At 45.3% G+C, this 14,803-nt stretch overlaps 1 protein-coding gene across 24 annotated transcripts in view; it reads right to left on the reverse strand.

The window, feature by feature from the left end:
- The window catches only part of LOC127509871 (uncharacterized), an 86,806-nt gene that overhangs the window by 43,664 nt on the left and 28,339 nt on the right, over positions 1–14,803 (reverse strand). For 3 of the 24 annotated variants that reach the window (XR_007929378.1, XR_007929381.1, XM_051889060.1), the window contains exon 16: positions 14,557–14,652. The exons of 15 other annotated variants lie outside the window; for them this stretch is intronic. Coding sequence is in view for 6 of the 9 variants with exons in the window: in XM_051889060.1 (XP_051745020.1) it covers positions 14,557–14,652 (96 nt within the window). In the remaining 3 variants the exon portion in view is untranslated. Of the gene's footprint in view, positions 1–3,852; positions 4,684–5,883; positions 5,913–6,485; positions 6,890–10,712; positions 10,812–14,556; positions 14,653–14,803 lie in introns of those variants that run through there. 6 more of the 24 variants (XM_051889066.1, XM_051889061.1, XM_051889067.1 and 3 more) reach the window with 4 other exon arrangements.

The raw sequence follows: 14,803 nt of genomic DNA on the forward strand, positions 1-14,803 counted from the left end.
TTGATGTTGCTTGTGATAGCCATCATATACTCTCTGAAGAGGAAGCCTAGCAATGTGGAAGTGAGAGTGGGCCCTGGTAAGATATACTCAGTGAGATTGTGCCCCTCAAATGGGAAGGAGCCATTGTAAACTACTCTGTTTTTACCATTATGGTGTACCATATGGTGAGGTATGTACCAAGATTCAGGGGTCTGGTCTGCAGCCTCAGGAGCTAGTTTAACTGCATAAACAGTTTGCTCCAGCCTTTCAATATCTAGGTTGTATGCTTTGGCCAAGTCTAGATCTTTACTAAGACACCTTTCCAAACCTCTGAGGTCGGGGAGGACTGCCTCTTTCGGTGCTGTCAGCTTGGGCATCTCTTTTTTGTGCAAGAGGGGTGTAGCATACCTGAGCACTCCATCTATATTACTGTCTTGGCCTCAAGCAAATCTATGGCCTCTTGATCACATCATGAGCGTGTCACCACTTTCTCATTATGGTAAGGTGAAGTGTCTAACTGCCAGTCTTTCAACATGTTGCAAGAGCTCTGATGCTGGGGAGGCAACGGATGTGAAAAGACACTGCTGTGCTGGTAATTGGTACTGAACTACATTTGCAGACCCTTTTAACACCAGCTGGCCCACCTGGTGGTCCGAAGCGCATTGGCTCTATAGGGGCAATCAAGTGGTGGTGATCAGAGCCTATGAGTAACAGTGGCTGCACTTCAGAAAAGCCATGAAGAGGCAGACCTTTGAAATGCTAGAATTTCTCCTGTAGAGCTGGCACTGGATGTGAATGTTTAGCTAAGCCTAAATGTTATGTAAAGCCTCCTCAGTGCTAAGCCTCCTATCTTGAAACAAGTCTTGAATCTGTAGGGTTTAATATGGAGTTGGCCCACCCTTTGCAGTTATAACAGCCTCAACTCTTCTGGGAAGGCTTTCTACCAGGTTTAGGAGTGTGTTCATGGGAATTTTTGACCATTCTTCTAGAAGCGCATTTGTAAGGTCAGGCACTGATGTTGGAGAGAAGGCCTAGCTCGCAGTCTCCATTCTTATTCATCCCAAAGGTGTTCAATCGGGTTGAGGTCAGGACTCTGTGCAGGCCAGTCAAGTTCCTCCACTCCAAACTCACTCATCCATGTCTTTATGGACCTTGCTTTGTGCACTGGTGCGCAGTCATGCTGGAAGAGGAAGGGGCCATCCCCAAACTGTTCCCACATAGTTGAGAGCATGAAATTGTCCAAAATGACTTGGTATGCCGAAGCATTAAGAGTTCCTTTCACTTGAACTAAGGGGCCAAGCCTCTACCAAAATTTAGACTTGGCACAATGCAGTCAGGCAAGTACCATTCTCCTGGCAACCACGCGTGATTGGTCACTCCAGAGAACACGTCTCCACTGCTCTAGAGTCCAGTGGCGGCGTGCTTTACACCACTGCATCCGACGCTTTGCATTGCACTTGGTGATGTAAGGCTTGGATGCAGCTGCTCGGCCATGGAAACACATTCCATGAAGCTCTCTATGCACTGTTCTTGAGCTAATCTGAAGGCCACACAAAGTTTGGAGGACTGTAGCTACTGACACTGCAGAAAGTTGGCGACTTCTGCGCACTGGATGCCTCAGCATGCGCTGACCCTGCTCTGTGATTTTACGTGGCCTACCACTTCGTGGCTGAGTTGCTGTTGTTCCCAATTGCTTCCACTTTGTTATGATACCACTAACAGTTGACTGTTGAATATTTAGTAGTGAGGAAATTTCATGAATGGACTTATTGCACAGGTGGCAACCTATCACTGTACAACGCTTAAATTCACTGAGCTCCTGAGAGCGACCCATTCTTTCACAAATGTTTGTAGAAGCAGTTTGCATGCCTAGGTGCTTGATTTTATACACCTGTGGCCATGGAAGTGATTGGAACACCTGAATTCAATGATTTGGAGGGGTGTCCCAATGCTTTTGGCAATATAGTGTATATATATATATATGCTCTCTCTAGAGGGGGTATGCGGCCATCAGGGATAAAGTCTCTGGGTGGATGATAAGGCCTTGTGGTGTAGTCTGGCTGTTCTCTAAAACTAAGAACAGGTACGATAAGGCAGCTGTTGCTAATGTGGGACATGGTTCGTATAGTATTCTGGGCTGCGTGCTGGGTACGCTGTGACTGAGAATGGCTAGGGGAAGTTGAGCGATAGGGGGCAGGCTTGTCCTCTGGTGGTGACTTGAGACTCATTCTACACAGGTCATCTGAAATGGCAGAAGCACTAACCTGTTCATCATCTACAGACTTTATAGCCTGCTTCTGGATTATCAGTCTCTTTAGCAGCCTGTCTACTGCAATCTGCAATGGACTTGTGGGATCATGGACCTGGTACGGGTCTAAGTTTAGTTTGGGTTACAGAGGCCTCACATGGTGATTTGGTATGGGGCAGAGGGACGGGACTCTGAGATGAGGCTGTTTCAACCATTTCTATCCTATGTCTCATAATGGTTTGATGCAGTTGCTGATTCTCTTCTCTGAGGTGCTGAATCACTGCGTGAGCATCTTTGCCTGCATATGGTTCTCCAGTAATTTCCTTCTCCTGCTCCAACTCCTGCCATCGGGTGAGGGGTGTCAAATCAGCAGCTCCCTCTGACTGATAAAGTGCATCTTGCATTTCTGACTCTCTGTGGTGGTGTGCGAGTTGCAGTTTGGAAACAGGTGGGTATGTGTGCTGGAAGCCTCTGTATTCTACCTCGTAATCCACCAATTGACGTGTGGACCTTGGCACCTGTCTGCTGCGGACATCGGGATCAGACTGTCATTTCACTCGCTCTGGACATCTTATTCCATGGCAATCACACACAATCCGGCTCGAAGGACCGTGTTGAATAGTTTTTTAAGAACTGCACTGGAATTGTTGTTTTGGTTTGTGATCACCAGGGGGTGTCGGTAAAAATGCACAAAGCCAGTGGTCGGTACTCAACTGATGCTCCATTTATTATGCACGCTCTCACATACATATGGCACGTGTGTGGTGTCTAAACAAATACTGAAATATACATAATAAATAACAACTGAAATAAATACACTATACATAAGATCAACAGCAGTAAATATTTAAATAAGACAATTAGACAGAGCGCCATTATCTGACGGCACACTGACATACTGACTGAAAGGGTTATACACAGGCAAAAACCCTATATGCTGGTTAACAAATTAATATAAATAATCATAATGCAATACACAAACTTGCAGTATTAAATGTGCAAACTATAGATGGCTGGATTTGCTCTGGACTCGCTTAAACAGCTTAAAACTCAAATTCTCACACTAAAGACAAGAAACAAGATGTTAGAATCATACAAGCATGATATAAACAACACACTTACTTCTTTCGAACGCACACCCAATGAAAGCTTTATAGAGAGCAGCTGACAGAGCTGTAAGAACTAAAATGTCATCCTTCTAATGGGTGGGCCAAACTAAACTGTCAATCACATATCAACATCAAATCAGAAAATAGTATGGAAAATACTGGGCCTTTTCAACAATTAAATTACAAATTATTTTTTAGTGTACTCTTAAATGTGGTTTAATGCAGGCTGCAGTGAACTTTGCAGCTAATAAAGATTTTCATGCTCTTTTTTCCACTCAAGCACATTCCACAAACAATGCAGTCCTACTGTATGTTTACTAGCGATATAACAACCAAATATAGAACATTTATTCACAAGACAAGCGCGCTAATCCACAAGAAACTGATTATTGTAAACTGTACTTGACTGTCATAAAACTTTGAATGGCGGGCACTGACGTTACACGATAGGCAGAGAGGTGCCGGACGTGATCCAAGTTAGCCGTTACACTTTCTCCAATGCTAAGAGATACAGACCTTCTCATCTCCCTATAAGACAATCTCTGCTATAAATGCAAACAATAGGTGGACATTTAGCCAAACCTCTTATTTTGTTTTCCACACAAAGAATCTAATGTTTTGATCGCCATTTAGAAATTCCAGTACAATTTAGAGTTATAAATGTATTCATTTCTTGATCTGCTTTCCAGACTCAGTATTATGGAGGAGAATGGCTGATCATGAGCTTGTAAGACTCTGTGTTTGGGCTCATTCTGGGCTGGAAACTTTATGAGGAAAGATTTACAGAGGAAGTACAAGAGGAAGAGGAAGGAAGGTAACAAAAACTCATAGGAGTTTTGATATTACATGAAGGATCTGATCTTCCATCTGAAGGTTTGAATATTCAGTCTCAGTGTTTCTGAAGGGTGTAAGAGACCCAGAACTGAACATTTACTGACATCATGATCCTGAACTGAGACTCAAACCTCAATCGATTCTTACAATAAAAATTATAACACTGATTTTTCTCCCTGTTGATCTTGAGTCTCAGTTTCAATTTGTACTGTTGAAGTTGGTTTACAGTTAGAATTAGTTATAAAAGCAAATCACTATTACATGAATACAAAGAACAAGTGTGATGACAGTTAAACATCCTGTCTCAATAACAAATGAAGAACGAGACTGAACTCTTAAATCACTGTCTCAGGAGTGTATTTCTCTGATTGTTGATCATGTTTGTGAAACCACTGAATCCGGCTGAGTCTCTTGGTTTTGTTCATTCGGTAGAGGATTCATCTCATGTGATTCTGCTGAGGTCTGGTTCTGGTTTGATCCAGCGGCTGGAGTTTCATCAGAAGCTGCTGCATTCTGGGTTCAGAATAAGACATGTTTTAACACGTGTTTTCAACAGTTTCACAGCAGTGATTCTCAGTCCTGCTCCTGGAGTCTCCTCATATTAACAGTTTTACCACATAGAAGCATTTTCTGTTTAAGTTGAAGGAAATGTTGTTTCAAAATCACATGACCTGCTGCTGATAACTTTATTATAACTCTAGTATATAACATAGTACTTGTGGGACTGTTTGAGCAGATGATCAGGATGTGGTTTTACAGATATTTCAGGTATTAGAGTCAATAAGCTGCGGGAGGGGACATGGTCAGTTCACTCAGTTTTGTCGTGGCTACAAGATCATTTTTTCAAGGTAACAACATCCTCATGTCGTGGCCTCGAGATCCTATGTTGAGAGAACGATATATTACCGTTTTAAAATGCGATGTTGCCAATAGACGGCATTCAAATGAAGTTTGTTATCATTAATAAATGATAAAGGAATAAATAAGATAGATTAAGACAGATTAGAGTAACAATTAAGGACCAGTGGTCCTGGAGGGACACTGTCCTGCAGACAACTTGCTTCAACACACCTGACTGGAAGTTTCTAGTATGCCTAATTAGATATGTTGATTAGATATTAGATATTGATTAGCTGTTCAGGAGTGTTTAATTGGGGTTGGAGCTGAACTCTGCAGGATGGTGGCCCTCCAGGACTGAGTTTGGAGACCTCTGGTCTATGCATTTCTGATAATTCCAGGTTGCTATGGTAATACAGGTTGTTTACGCATTAAACTCGTGGCCATGAGAAATAGATATCGTTCCGTGGCCATAAGAAATAGATAAGAAATAGATATCGTTCCCAATTCTGTCCACATTTAAAGTAAAGAATAGCACATTTGACAAATCCAATTTAAATGATGTAGAGTCAGGAAGAAACTGTTTTATTCCACATAAGGTGTTTTCTCTTTGCTCATGGTGGCCATACTGAGATCACATGACCAGCTGAATACTGCTCACTTTATCTCAGAAACGCCTCAACAGAGCTGTACTGAACAAGTACTTTTTATTTATATAAATACATATTTTTACAGTGATGCTGTGTCACACTCATGTGTGTCCGTATGAAGACTTCAGTCAAAACATGAACATAAAATAACTGAGTGCACCTTTAACATCAAGTGATACTGCAGGTGAATTAATAAAACGTAATATACATTAAATATGACACTAACCTGACATGACTCCAGACATGGTTTGATCCCTGTGAGTTCAGAGACAGAGGAGGAAAAGAGATTTACAGGATTATTCAGATTCAGAACACATCAGACTGGATAATAGATGAGTCCTGGTTTAAACAAAGAAAAATAAACCTTCAAATATCCAAATATCAATATTTGTTTGCTGAATCTTTAAAAGAAATTTATTTGATCATTTATTTGATCATTATTCATATTAAGGTATTTATTAAATATCTTGTTTTTGATTTTCAAAAATCATTGTTTATTTTTCCTTTCATCATTTATAAACAAACATTTTTTTTATTATTATTTCTACATCAATTTTACACACATGGGTTAAAAATGACCAATATAGAAACCACATTTTTGCAAATGAGAACATATTTACTGCAGAAAACTACTCACCTGCCACAATTCAACATGGCTTCTTTTGTATATTTGATGCATGTAAGTCTTATTTTATTTCATACAATAGGCTATATTATATTTCATGATTTATATTTTTTGTCATAAATCAATGCTATTGGTCACCCTTTACATCTCAGTGTTCCTGAAAAGTAACAGTTTTGGACATGCAAGGTTTCTGACGACAGTGACAATATATAATAAGTACATATTGATCAACGGTTTGATGTGCATTTGAAAATATTCTTGTGCCTTTGATTTTCTTTATCCAGAGTGTTAGTATGGCTGGTCCATATTAAATGGCTGAAATGGTTGTAGAGATGCTGCATACAGAACAGGATGAGGCAATTAGGGCTGATTCAGAGTCTGAAATATCTGATGCTGATGACCCAGACTATGTGCCACAGAGTCAATCTGAAAAAATCCAGCTCCACTAGATAAAGACGACTTGTCTGATGTGTCCTCTGAAGAGGAAACTTAAACCCAGTCCAATAAATTAAGTAAGAAGGGGTCTTCCTGGATCGAGCATCCCCCCCTCAGGACAGAACAAGAAGCATCCTGAAGAGATGCCAAGGACCTGCACCTGGTTCAACACCTGTTTCACAGAAAGATGCCTGAGCATTTCATACCTGGGTATGGCATGGCTTGTGCATTTGAAGGATAGTGATACAAAAATGATTTTTATTCAAAAAGAAAGAAATGAAAAAAGAAAACAAATATTTGATCATTGAGAAATACCTGGAATAGTGAATGATGGAATTAATTTCTTGCAATATATGTGATATAGAAAATAAAAACTCAATCATGTTATTGAGTTGTGAAATGTGTGGCTATATGGAGATACAAGGTTTCCACTCGACAGTGACAATATATATGATATTTTATGTAATATAAATATAAATATAAATATGTAATATTTCAACTTGCCCTAGCTAACATTAGCTAGCTAGAATAGAATATGTCAACAGCAAGCAAGCTAATAGTATTGGACATATTTATCTCTCTCACTAGTGATGGATTTCAAGGTCAAGGTAACCATGGCCTAACATTCAAATATTATATCCAGTTATTTTTCACAATTTATCAAATATTTTCTAAGGTAAAAATAAATAAATAAATAAATAATAATAATAAGGGGGTGGTGTTCACACTGCACCACTAGGCAGATGAGCTGCTTTTGGCAGCCAACGGTTAAAGGGCGGAAGAGATCCTGGACTGATCCAATGGCCAAATGTGTGGGGGAGTAAACCTTTCAAATCAGGAGTGGAGCCCTGAAGGCGGACAGTTCCCTGTATTCACGCACTGTTCCGGCAGCTCCTGCAGCCAAGCTGGTGCCAAACGTATTGCTGTGCATTCCTTTGGACTACATAGGTGAGGCCGAGAGGGGGATCTTGACGACTGGGCATCCCAGGATCTCCATACATTTTGCCCAGGCTTGCGCCCTGGAGAGGTCACTCCAGTGCCGCTGTTCTAGCGACAACATAACACGGGAGACGGTAGTTACGAGTTATAAGCCCAGAGCGGATTGGCATAAGCTCAGGCGGTACGGGTTGTCTCCGACGGTGGGAGGGATCATCGTGTCCCACTGGTCAGCTAACGCCCGCCTTAAGCTGGGCAGCCCCCAGCCAGTAAGGTGCTGACCAGCCACAGTCTGCCTGCTTCAATGGGTGCTTGGATCTTAGAGAAATGACCGAAAAGCAGACTGCAAAACCAACACCAGGCAAAAGAAGAAGAAGAAAAAATAAACAGCCAGCCCTGCGGCTGGCAAGCTGGAATGTCAGAACCACGTGCCCTGGCCACTTAAACGACTGAACATCGACATTGCTGCCTTACAGGAGACCAAACTCCCCATCCAACGGCAGCCTCAGCGAACAGGACTATACGTTCTTTTGGCAGGGAAAGGAGCCTAAGGAGCCTCGAATTCACGGCATTGGATTTGCAGGGAGGAACTCTATGCTGTCCTCAATTGAGCCGCCTTCTGGAGGTATGCCCAGAATCCTCTCTCTCTGCCGCTCTACCTCTTCAGGCCCAGTTAACATCCTGAGCATCTATGCTCCTACACTCTGCTCCGCAGCTGAGACAAAGGACGAATTATATGAAGAGCTTGTGACCACCATCAAAGCCATCTTACCACCTGTTCCTACTCTGGAACTTCAACGCCCTGATAGGAGCCGACCACATTTCCTGGCCCCGTTGCATCAGCCACTTAGACAATAGCAAGCTTAACGAAAATGGACAGAGACTGTTAGAACTTTGTTCGTACCATGACCTGTGCATTTCAAACATGTTTTTCCTCAACCAAACCCTGCCATCGAGTGTCCTGGTGTCACCCCAGATCCCGTCACTGGCAGCAGCTGGATCTTGTCATTACCAGAAGACCCCTGCTGAACTGCGTTCTCACTACCCACAGCTACTATAGTGCCGACTGTGACACTGACCACTCACTGGTTGGAAGCAAGGTACGTTTTTACCCCAAGCGGATACACAATTCCAAGCAGAAAGAATGGCCACGTATCAACACAGCCCTGACATCAGTCCCAGAAGTTTGTATACGCTTTACCAGTGCCACTGAAGAGGCCCTTAAGGACTGTCCAGACAACAGTGCGGAAGAGAGATCCGTGACGCCATCTATAACTCGGCCATGGCAACCTTTGGCAAACGGGAGAAGAAAAATCCTGACTGGTTTGAAGCAGGAATAAACGAACTTGAGCCAGCCATCACAGCCAAACGTACAGCTCTGCTAGACTTCAAGCGCGAGCCTTCAGAGAAGACATTAGCTGCACTCCGGAAGGATGCCCAGCGGATTGCCAGGAAATGCGCTAATGATTATTGGCTGAACCTCTGTCAGAGCATTCAGCTCTCTGCAGACTGTGGGAACATCTGCGCCATGTATGAGGGCATGAAGAAAGCATTTGGCCCAAGTACCATCAAGATCGCTCCCCTGAGGTCAGCTACAGGCGACGACATCACGGACCGCGGTAAGCAGATGGAGAGATAAGAACATCATCACTGACACTGTAATGGAAAGCACCACCTCCTTGCCCAAGATGGACGAACTGGATGCTTTGCCCACTGTGGACAAGCTCAGCAAGGCCATTGACATTTTAGCATGTGACAAAGCTCCAGGCAGTGACGGCATTCCCCCAGAGGTCATCAAGGCTGGCAAGAAGAGTGTTCTCCTCGACCACCTCCATGAACTCTTACTTCAGTGTTGGGAGGAGGGAACAGTTCCTCAGGACATGCGAGATGCCAACATCATTACGCTCTACAAGAACAAAGGAGACCACAGTGACTGTAACAACTATCACAGCATCTCCTTGCTGAGCATTGTGGGGAAGGTCTTCGCCAGTGTGGTGCTGAACAGACTGTGCTGGCTGAACGTGTCTATTCAGAGACAGCCACTCTACATCGCCTTTATCAACCTGACCAAGGCCTTTGACTTGGTCAGCAGCAGAAGGCCTCGTCACTCTACTGCACAGGATCGGATGTCCCCCCCAAGCTTCTGAAAATGGTCACATCCTTCCATGATGAAATGAAAGGTAACGTCCAGTACGATGGCTCATCTTCGGAACAGTTCCTGATCCGAAGCGGTGTGAAGCAAGGCTGCGTCCTCGCCTCAACACTCTTCGGCATCTTCTTCTCCCTGCTGCTGCGCCACACCTTCAGTCAGTCAGAAGATGGTATCTTCATCCGCACTAGGAGCGATGGCAACTTTTTCAACCTTGCACGTCCTGATTAGGGAGATGCTGTTTGTTGATGACGCCGCCCTGACTGCCCATACCGAGGAATTTAATATTGATGTAGAAATAATGAAAAAATCTGTTTGTTTATAAAGCAAGAAAGGAAAAAAATTATGATTTGTGGAAATCAAAAACAAGATATTTAATGAATATCTAGAATAATAAATGATAAAAAATACATTTCTTTCAAAGATTCAGCAAAGAATCACTCAGCCATGATTGAAATAACATAGGGAATGAATAGAGAATGTCATTTTAGACCCATGTTGTGCATTAGAAGGGTAGTGATACAAAAATGATTTTTATTAAAAAAGTAAGAAAGGAAAAATGAAAATAAAGATTTGTGATTATCAAAAACAAGTTCATTGAGGAATACCTGGGAATATTGAATGATTAAATTAATTTCTTATGAAGATATAAAGTAAAAACTTTTTCTGCTGTGAACTGTGAGCAGCTGTCAGTGAATCAGACTAAAGATCACAGTCAATAAACATGCGCATGAGATTCATCAATCATCACAACACAAAACTGATCATTTATTCCCTGAAAAGACAGATGATTGGTCTCCTATGTAGTCATATTTTAAAATAAAAATCCCTTAAACAAATATGAGAGGCATCAAAACAGCTGAAGTGAATGTAATTCATTTAATTGTCTTTAAGTGCAGGTTATACTCACAGGGTTCAAATACCAGTAAAACCATCAGAAACAAAGTGAAGATGAATTCAGAGGAAAAGACGACGATCCTCAGATCTCCAACTGCACCTTTACCATTAACTGAGGATGAAAAGAAACGTCTAGGTTACTATTGTAACCCCCGTTCCCTGAAGGAGGGAACAGAGATGTTGTGTCAATACTGATGTAATGGGGTCTCGCCTGGGAGCCCAATCACCTCCAAAGGTACAAAACAAGCCAATGGGAATTGGCCAGTGAGATTTACATGCCGGGCCACACCCCCAGCATCCGGGTATAAATAGGACCGGCATACTCACTCCATTCATATTTTGCTGAGGAGCCGAGATAGGTACCTGGCCGCTCAGCAGTGACTCAGGGCTATGGCAAGGGGACGTAACGTCTCCGTTCCCTCCTTCAGGGAACGGGGGTTACAATAGTAACCTAGACGTTCCCATTCAGTCAGTCACGTTCGACGTTACGTCGATACTGACGTAATGGGGTCCAATGGAAAGCACCATAGCAACTAAGCCATGTTACGAGCAGATGCTGGCAAGCTGTGGCGTGCCCAAATGCAGGTGCTAGCACAGACTCGTAACCCTCCAGCGCCCAGAGTAAGCCTGAGGTGTCTTCCATACCAGTGGGATGGAGAGGACAGGGCGTTACTCAGGAGATGGTCGAAGATGCTGTTCCTTACTCCCAGGGAAGAGTGCTTCGGGACTCGATTCCCACGTTTTTCAGCCATGACCAAAACACCAGGAAAGCGCTCCCTGAGGAGGGGAAAGCTACAGAGACCACACCCTGCCCGAAGGGAGGTAAAATGTGGAAGACACATATGGACTGACCCGAGGGGCAGTAACGCATATGGAAGACCTCTGACGTAGGTCCTACCTTCCGGGAGGAATTCTAGCACTCAGAGACAGGGCAGAGCCGCCCAGGGAAAGACACGGGTTTACCGTCAGGGAAACCGTACCGTGGACAGACACATATGGGATTACCCGAGGGGAATCACATCATATGGGCATCTAGCCCAGTACAAGGGCTGACCCACTGGGCATGTACACGAGTACTGGACCTGGCGCCGGATGCCTCCGCCGTGTCTGGCTGCCGCAGGATGCAGGAGGAACTCCACAGGGTTCACCATGTGGGGAACTGAACTGAGGAGCGGGAAAAGTGCTCGCATTCCCTCAACCGAGGAAAATGGCACAAGCAAGCAAACACCCGTGTCTATCTACGTGTAGACAGCACACGGGTGGACACCGGGTCCACTCGGAAATTATAATATCTCGCGAACGTGTTCGGTGTCGCCCAGCCTGCAGCTCTGCAAATGTCTGCTACAGAAGCGCTGTGCGCCAACGCCCAGGAGGAGGCAACACCCCTAGTGGAGTGAGCTCGCAACCCGAGGGGGCACGGCTCACCTTGGGACTGGTACGGCAAGGCGATGGCATCCACTATCCAGTGGGCCAACCTCTGTTTGGAGACAGCCAGCGTGGAGCGCTGTGGCGCATACTTTGGAGGCAGTGTGTCCCGAAGTAGAGGCTGTGAGTGGGGTGCACTCACGTGGCTCAGAGTGTCCCGTAAGGGACGGGGCAGGGTGGTGTGGGAGGCTGCATGTCCCCAGGGCGCCAAAGCCCTGCCCGTGGCGAAAGAGGTTGTGGCTGAGAGTGAGGAAGCGGTACGTCACCCACTGTCAGCACAGACCCTGAAAAACTGCTCTTTTATTGAAAAAGTGGGTAGGGCCAGTGGTGGAACAGAAATAAAAGGAAACACAGGATTCTCCACCCGGCCCTCTCCCGGGGGAAGGAGCGGTGCCTTCACCATCTCCTGGGACAGAGCAGTCCCCTCCGTCTCTGGGCCATCCTTCTCAGGACTGCTTCTTAGACTTCTTCTTGGAGGGCTTAGCGGCCTAGGCGGGTGGCGTCGCCTTCCTGCGGGTAGCTTGGGGAGGATGGGAAGATTCCGACCTCCCGGGAGCCTGTGCAGCCACAGGGGGACACCCTCGGCGAGGAGCAGACTGGGCGCCAGCCAGTGGCGGAATGGTGGCAACATCACGGCGGGGCAAGATGTGCTTGATGGCCTCCGTCTGCTTTTGCACTGCCAAGAATTGCTGTGCGAAGTCCTCGACAGTGTCGTCGAAGAGGCCGGCCTAGGAAATAGGGGCGTCGAGAAAGCAGACTTTGTCGGCGTCCTTCATTTCGGCCAGGTCCAACCAAAGATGTCGTTCCTGGACCACCAGGGTGGACATCGTCTGACCCAGGGCCCACGGCGTGACTTTCGTCGCTCGGAGGGCGAGGTCAGTCGCCGTGCGCAGTTCTTGCAAGTGCCCTGGCTCAGAACTACCCTCGTGCAGCTCCTTGAGAGCTTTCACCTGATGAACCTGCAAGATGGCCATGGCGTGCAGGGCGGAGGCCACCTGTCCAGCGGCAGAGTAAGCCTTAGCAGCCAGAGCTGCTGTCGTCTTACTTGCCTTGGACGGGAGGCGCGGGCGATTCCGCCAGGTGGCCGCAGACTGCAGGCACAACTGCACCGCAATCACACGTTCCACCAGTGGAATGTCCACGTAACCCTTGGCGGCCCCACCATCGAGGGTAGTGAGAGTGGAGGAGGCAGAAGATCGGTTTCAGGCAGTAAAAGGTGCCTTCCACGTCTTCTGAACCTCCTCATGCACCTCCGGGAAGAAAGGCACTGGGGCGGGACATGGCTGAGAACCACGCCCTGCACCCAGAAACCAATCATCAGACGGCAAGCGCTCGGGACACGGTGGAGGGTTCCACTCGAGCCTGATGCCCGCGGCGGCCCGGGCAAGCATGGCAGTCAACTCTAAATCCGATGGCACATGGTGTTGTAGAGGAGTGGGAGGTTCGTGGGGGCGGGCCCGATGAAGAAGCTCCCACTGTAACCCTCAGATCTCCCAGAGTGCTAACCAGACCGGCAGCCTTTACAGCCGCGGGTGGCTGGGTAGCAGCAAAGGGGACTCGTGCTTCCATGTTAAAGAAGGAGAGTCGCGATCTTAATGCCAACATGGACATGTCCTCGCATTGAGGGCATGTGCCATCCACGAGCGCTGACTCAGCATGCTGTTTACCCAGACAAGTGAGACAGTAATCATGGCTGTCAGACAAGGTCAGGAAACGACCGCATCCAGAAACACACGGACAAAAAGCCATCTTGAAAAAGACGCTGATCGCCCGTGCTCGCTCTTTTAGAATACCCACCAGCTGAAGCACACAGGGATGAGTGCAGCACCGTCCTGTGCCACCGGAACAAAAACAATAAAAGCAATAAAAGCAATAAAAATTGCTGTTTTTGGAGATGACTCCAAGCAATTAAAATTGCTGTTTTTGCTCTGTTAGAGGAAATTCACTCTGTAGAGGTGAGAGAACAATCCACAACCGATCAGCTCCGAAGCAAAAGTATGAATGGAGTGAGTATGCCGGTCCTATTTATACCTGGATGCCGGGGGTGTGGCCCGGCATATAAATCTCACTGGCCAATTCCCATTGGCTTGTTTTGTACCTTCGGAGGTGATTGGGCTCCCAGGCGAGACCCCATTACGTCAGTATCGACGTAACATCGAACGTGACTGACTGAATGGGAACAACAGGATTTTATTTACAGCATGAACAGCTGATTATAAGGCTTATTATTACTCCAAATTAATATATGTGAATGGAAATAATAATAATAACTGAGATGAAGCGGATTTCTGCCTCACAGTGAGATTTTACCACTCACTTAGTTCAGATTAAAATGCTGTATTAGTTTATATGTATTTAATGCAGAGTTAATGGTTTATATGCAGATATATTACTGTAAGCAGATGCTGTGTGATGTTGAAGTGTTCGCTCACCTGTTTTCAGTATCAGTTCAGTCATCAGAGCAACAGAGTTCAGTAAAACAACACCAACTGATCCAAACACATACACAGGAACAAGACGGAGATGAGCTGGAAGATCAAATAATACAATATCATCACCATTAGATCAGATGAAGCCACGTAACAACCACTACAGAAAAAAACAAAAATCTCCACATCTTTCTAAATCTGATTCTTAGTCTGTTTGGAGTTTGAAACTAATAATAAATAATAAATTATT

Source organism: Ctenopharyngodon idella, chromosome 3 (genome assembly GCF_019924925.1).
Source record: "Ctenopharyngodon idella isolate HZGC_01 chromosome 3, HZGC01, whole genome shotgun sequence".
NCBI lineage: Eukaryota > Metazoa > Chordata > Actinopteri > Cypriniformes > Xenocyprididae > Ctenopharyngodon > Ctenopharyngodon idella.